Genomic DNA, 4964 nt, shown 5'->3' with positions numbered 1-4964 from the left:
CAGTTCTGATAAACTAAAAACAATGTTCTCTTCAGATCACAAAGGATATCATCACCCTCTGCTCCTTTATCAGATTTTGAAAGAATCAAAGGTTCCACAGTCACACAGAGAAGCCTGATGTAAGAAACAGAACAAGGATGTTGACAGACTGATCAAATGGAGAGGTATGTAGATAAGCACACGAGCAGTGTTTCCACTACTGTTCTTTCTCACAACGATTTGAGAGAAAATTATTCAGGGTAAGGAATAAAGAGACCCTTTCCTGTTTGACTATAAACTCACAACACTTTATTGACTGAATACCAATATGGCTGAATTATCCTTATTTTTCCCTAACAAGAAGAAAACTAAGTATGTAAAAAGAGCATATGAAGTCATTAAAATTTGCTGAAATACAAACTTTTATGTTGAAAGCTGTATGAGAAAAAAAGTCTAAGGAATGTTAGTCATGTGCATACATATTAATCAGTAAACAGGAAACTGAGGTTTAGTGAGATGAGTATATTCAAGACAACCTCTCCAATACCACAGAGCACAAACTGGACCCTGAGTCTCTTTCATATCAAAGTCCTGAATGGCAATTCTACAATACAGCCTCCATAATACCAGCAAAAGATGTCAGAAATATCAACAATAACAACAGCAAACAAGTTTTTCTTTGCTATTTTGTCTTGTTAGCTTTAACATGATTTAAAAAAATATTCTGGCACTGAATAATCTTTATATTAAACTTTCTTAAGTGTTCTAAACATGTCCTCCTCCCCTAAGTATCAGTGATTGTACAAGAACAATTCAATATAGCAGAAGAAAGAGTAACCTCAAATGTGCTGACCAGTAAAGGCTCTTAGAATCACAAAAACAGAAAGCCAGACCTTATTAAGTTAATAAAATAAGATGGGGCAGGCTATGAAACATGAATGAATTAACTACTAAATTGAGGAAATCAAGTGAACACAAGGACACAATCAGCAAAATTTCGACTGGATATGGCAGATTCTACATGAATAGTAAATATTTTCTTAAGAAAAACAGGTAAATGGAACATATAGATTAAAATATATTTCAGAACACTAAATACTAAACCAGGTACCATTTATGTGACAATATGATGTTTAAAACATGGAAATAAACTGATATAAAGAAATTTCTAAAATAAATTTTTTCTAAAGGACTCAATGTAGTCTAAAATGTTTATGAATAAACTAAATCTCGTAAACTTTCAAAAATAATGCTAAATAAGGGCAGAAAATAAAGACAACTAAGATGACTTGTGGATTTAAACTAATGAAGGCAAGTGCAAAATTATATATTCATTATTATATAGTTTAATTTAACTTTATATACAAAAGAACATATCACTGTGGTGCTCCAATGAGTTTGAAGGAAAAAAACAAAATAATACAGACTCTAGAGAGCTGAAAAGATGACAGAAGCAATATAACCTCAACCATCATATTTATAAGTAAAAAGAAAAAATTAAGGCTCAGCTAGGTTAAGAGACTTGCTCCGAGTCAGAGAACTCATCAGTTCCAGCCTCAAGATGAGAATTGAAATCCCTAAATCGGTAGTCCACAGATGCGTTCCTTTGCAAGGCAGCAAGAAACAACTGCAGGCAGGCAAGCAACGCAAGCAGTCTTTCCAGAACGTTCTCACATTTGAGTGTGATAAAAAGTGAGCCACAGGGCAGGCAGGGAACAGGCAGAGTCGGTTCATACCAAAAACGGGGTGCCGGTCACCGTGATAAGATCTGTGTCTTTCTGAGACCCATGGCTTCCTGTCGGGTGGGAGAATCCGAACTGGGTTTCTTCCTCGTGCCCAAAGAAGTCAGATTCGGGGTGCACGTTCCAATCGGCTTTGGCTGGGGTCAGTAGCTCGGAGACACTGTTTTCACAAAGGGTGCTGGAGGGAGTCAGAGCTTCCGTGTCCACCGTTAACTTACTGCTGGGGGTCAAAGCCTGGGGCTCCAGGCTTGAGTTCTTCAGAGCCAAGGAGCCAAAGAGCCCCACGTTCCCAGCGGAGACATCGTCCACGTCTAAGGGGCTGTGCTGGTAACCGGCCACCGAGGTTCCGAAGAAGAGAGAGGTGTCCAGACTCTGGGGGAGGTCACCGGGGGCCCCCCTCAGGGCCCGAGGGTCCACCGCTTGCCCTAAGGAATGGGTGTTGTTGTTACTATCGGCGGCGGGAAGACTTCCTGCGAGGCTCGAGTTCACAGAGGCCACATCAATAGTCAAGATGCCAGAGCTGACCAAGGCCGTGTCCAGCACCGCAGCAGAACTGTGGCCAGGCACGTCCGAGAACAGAGACACCAGCTCGGCACCACTGAGGTCGTTCGGCCCCTGGCTGGCGAGTTCACTGCTGGGTGTGAGAGAGTTGGCAGCTTCCAGCTGGGCCAAGAGGTCCTGGCTGAGGTGGTGCCTTTTGGTCATGTGGGTCTTCATGCTGTGCTTGGATGTGAAGAGTTTGTTACAGGTGGGGACCGGGCACCGGCTTTTCCACGCCCCCACGTCCTGCAAGTGCTTCTTGGAGTGGATGTAGAGGCTGCTGCGGGCAGAGAACCTGGCACAGCAGCCTTCCACGGGGCACACGAAAGGCTTCGTGCCCAGGTGGGTTATGCTGTGGCCTTTCAGGTGCTCCGCCCTGGTGAAGGACTTGCCACAGCCCTCCACGGGACAGGTGAACCTGCGGTCGTCTTCGTGCTTCCTCTTGTGTCTCAAGAGTTTGGACATGCTGGTGAAGTTCCAGCCACAGCCATCGAAGTCACAAAGGAAAGGCCTCTCGCCAGTGTGGCTGCGCAGGTGGATCTTGAGCCTGCAAGCCTTGTCATACTGCTTGCTGCAGCCAGGGAAAGAGCAGGCAAAGAGTTCCTGTTCCCTGAAATGGGCGCGGTTGTGAGAAAACAGGGCACTCACAGTAATGAACGTCTTCTTGCAGCCAGAAAACGCACACTGGTAAGGCCTCTCGGGCTCGAAGTGGCTGCGCTGGTGGGTGCTGAGCTTGGCCTGCGTGGGGAAGCTCTCCTCGCACACCTCGCACTTGAAGGAGTTCTCCTGCTCGTGCCCCTTCATGTGCGCCTTGAGGTTGTACACGGTGGTGAAGCTCTTGCCGCAGCCCTCCACCGGGCAGCCGAATGGCCGCAGTTTGTCGTGCGACTGCAGGTGCCTCTTGAGCTTGTAAGACGTGGTGAAGGTCCAGCCGCAGCCGCTCAGGGGGCACTTGAAGGGCCGCTGGCCCTGGCTGCTGCTGTGCGTCAGCAGGTGCACCTTCAGCTGGTGCTTCTTGGCGAAGGTCTGTCCGCACTGCGCCTCCGGGCACAGGTACAGCACCACGCCCGGGCCAGGGCCCGGGACCAGAGGCCCGCGGGGGCTCTGGGCGGCGGCCGGGGCCTCGGCCTCCTCCTCCGGAGGCGCCGGGCCGGCCGCTGGTTCCGCCGGCTCCGCCAGCAGGAGGTCCGGTGGCAGCTCGGGGCAGTCGCCCAGCTGCGCCCCGCCGGCGGCGGCGGTGGCGGTGGCGGCGGCGGCGGCGGCGGCGGGCGGAAACCCGGCGGCCTGCGGGGCGATCAGCGCCCCCGGGTGCTGCTGCGGCTGCGGGAACGGCGCGACCCCCGGCTCCCAGGCGGGCAGCGGGGGCGTGGTCAGGGTGAGGACGCCGTTCTCGAAGCGGAGCAGCAAGTCCTGGTTGTGGATGGTGATGGTGCCCGCGAAGGCCGCCGCCGCCGCTGCCGCCGCCGTCGCCGCTGCCGCCGCCGCTGCTGCTGCCGCCGCCGCCGCCGCCGCCGCCGCCGCCGGGCCCGGGCCGGCCGCGGGAAGGGGGGGACGCCACCGGGACCGCCGACAGACAGCGGGGGGCCCGGCTCGGGCCGGCCCGCTGGGGTCAAGCCGCCCTGGCGCCGCTCGGGCCCCGGCCCTGCCTTGGCCTCCTCCCTCCACGCGGGCCCTCCGGCCTGCTCCGTGCCCACTGTTTCTACATCGCCACCCACCGGGTCAAGCAGCAACAGGAAGAAGTCGTCGCCGCCGCCGCCTCGGCCGCCGCCGCCGCCGCCGCTGCCTCCGCCTCCTCCTGCTCCGCCGCCTCTGCCGCCGCTGCCTCTGCCGCCGCCGCTGCCTCTGCTGCCGCCGCCTCCGCCCCCGCCGCCGCCTCGGCCGCCGCCGCCGCCACCACCGTTCTTGTGATCCGGCCTCGGCGCCAACCGGTTCAGGCTCGGGCCCAGGCCCCGTGAGGCCCTCTGGGCCTCTGCGCTCCGCGGCCCCGGCCCGCCATCTTGGGCCCCCCGGAGCAGTAGGAGGCGGCGCGTGGGGGCCTGACAAGCCAGAGCGTCCGGGGCTCGGGGAACCCCGCCGCCGCCCGCGGGGCAGCAGCCGCCGCCGCCGCCACCGCCGCCCTGTGGTGTCCCGCGAGCCGGGAGCAGCCTCGGGATTTCCATCTCGGCGTCGGTGAGGCTCGGCTGGAACCAGAGCCGAGGCGGAGGCGCGACCCCGCCCCCTGCCGCGGGCCCGAACACGTTCCTGAAAGGAAAAAAAAGTGCAATGCGCAGAAACTGGCCCTATCAGATATTAAAACGTATTTAACGCCACAGTGATTTAAATATCCTGGGACCGAGTCTCTGGAACACAAGACGCAGCCCAGAGGCACAGTCCGAGGCGCGTAAATAACTTGCACAGAGTGTTACAAAGTAATCAAGGTCTTCCCGAGTCCAGGGAGAGTGACAGTTCCTGCACAATGCTGCTGAGGCAGCCACCTAGCCAATGAAAACAACTCCAATCCCTACCTCGCCCTGTGTAGCAAATAAACCTAGCGCGGCCTCTCCCTGAGCTGAGCTGGTTCCCTGGCACTTGGCGGGCTGTTGGAAATTGTTTACTGCTGGCTGGAGGAGAAAACTTTTTTGGGCGGGACAAACTTAGGTGGCCCGCATTAAATACTCTACCTGGACGCGACCATTTCTGGTGGAGATGCCCGCTATACACACA

General features: G+C 54.9%; 1 protein-coding gene across 1 annotated transcript; it reads right to left on the bottom strand.

Moving 5' to 3' along the window:
• Positions 1–1302: 1302 nt before the first annotated feature.
• On the bottom strand, positions 1303–4648 carry LOC127675105 (zinc finger X-linked protein ZXDB-like). The gene is given in 3 exon segments (XM_052171070.1): positions 1303–3715; positions 3759–3843; positions 3845–4648. Coding segments are annotated over 3 exon segments (2667 nt in total). The 5' UTR covers positions 4421–4648; the 3' UTR covers positions 1303–1709.
• Positions 4649–4964: the final 316 nt, after the last annotated feature.

The sequence above is a fragment of the Apodemus sylvaticus genome, chromosome X, assembly GCF_947179515.1.
Source record: "Apodemus sylvaticus chromosome X, mApoSyl1.1, whole genome shotgun sequence".
In the NCBI taxonomy this organism is placed as follows: Eukaryota; Metazoa; Chordata; class Mammalia; order Rodentia; family Muridae; genus Apodemus; species Apodemus sylvaticus.
Note: the sequence above shows the minus strand (reverse complement) of the source record. Positions and strands in the feature narration are given on the sequence as shown.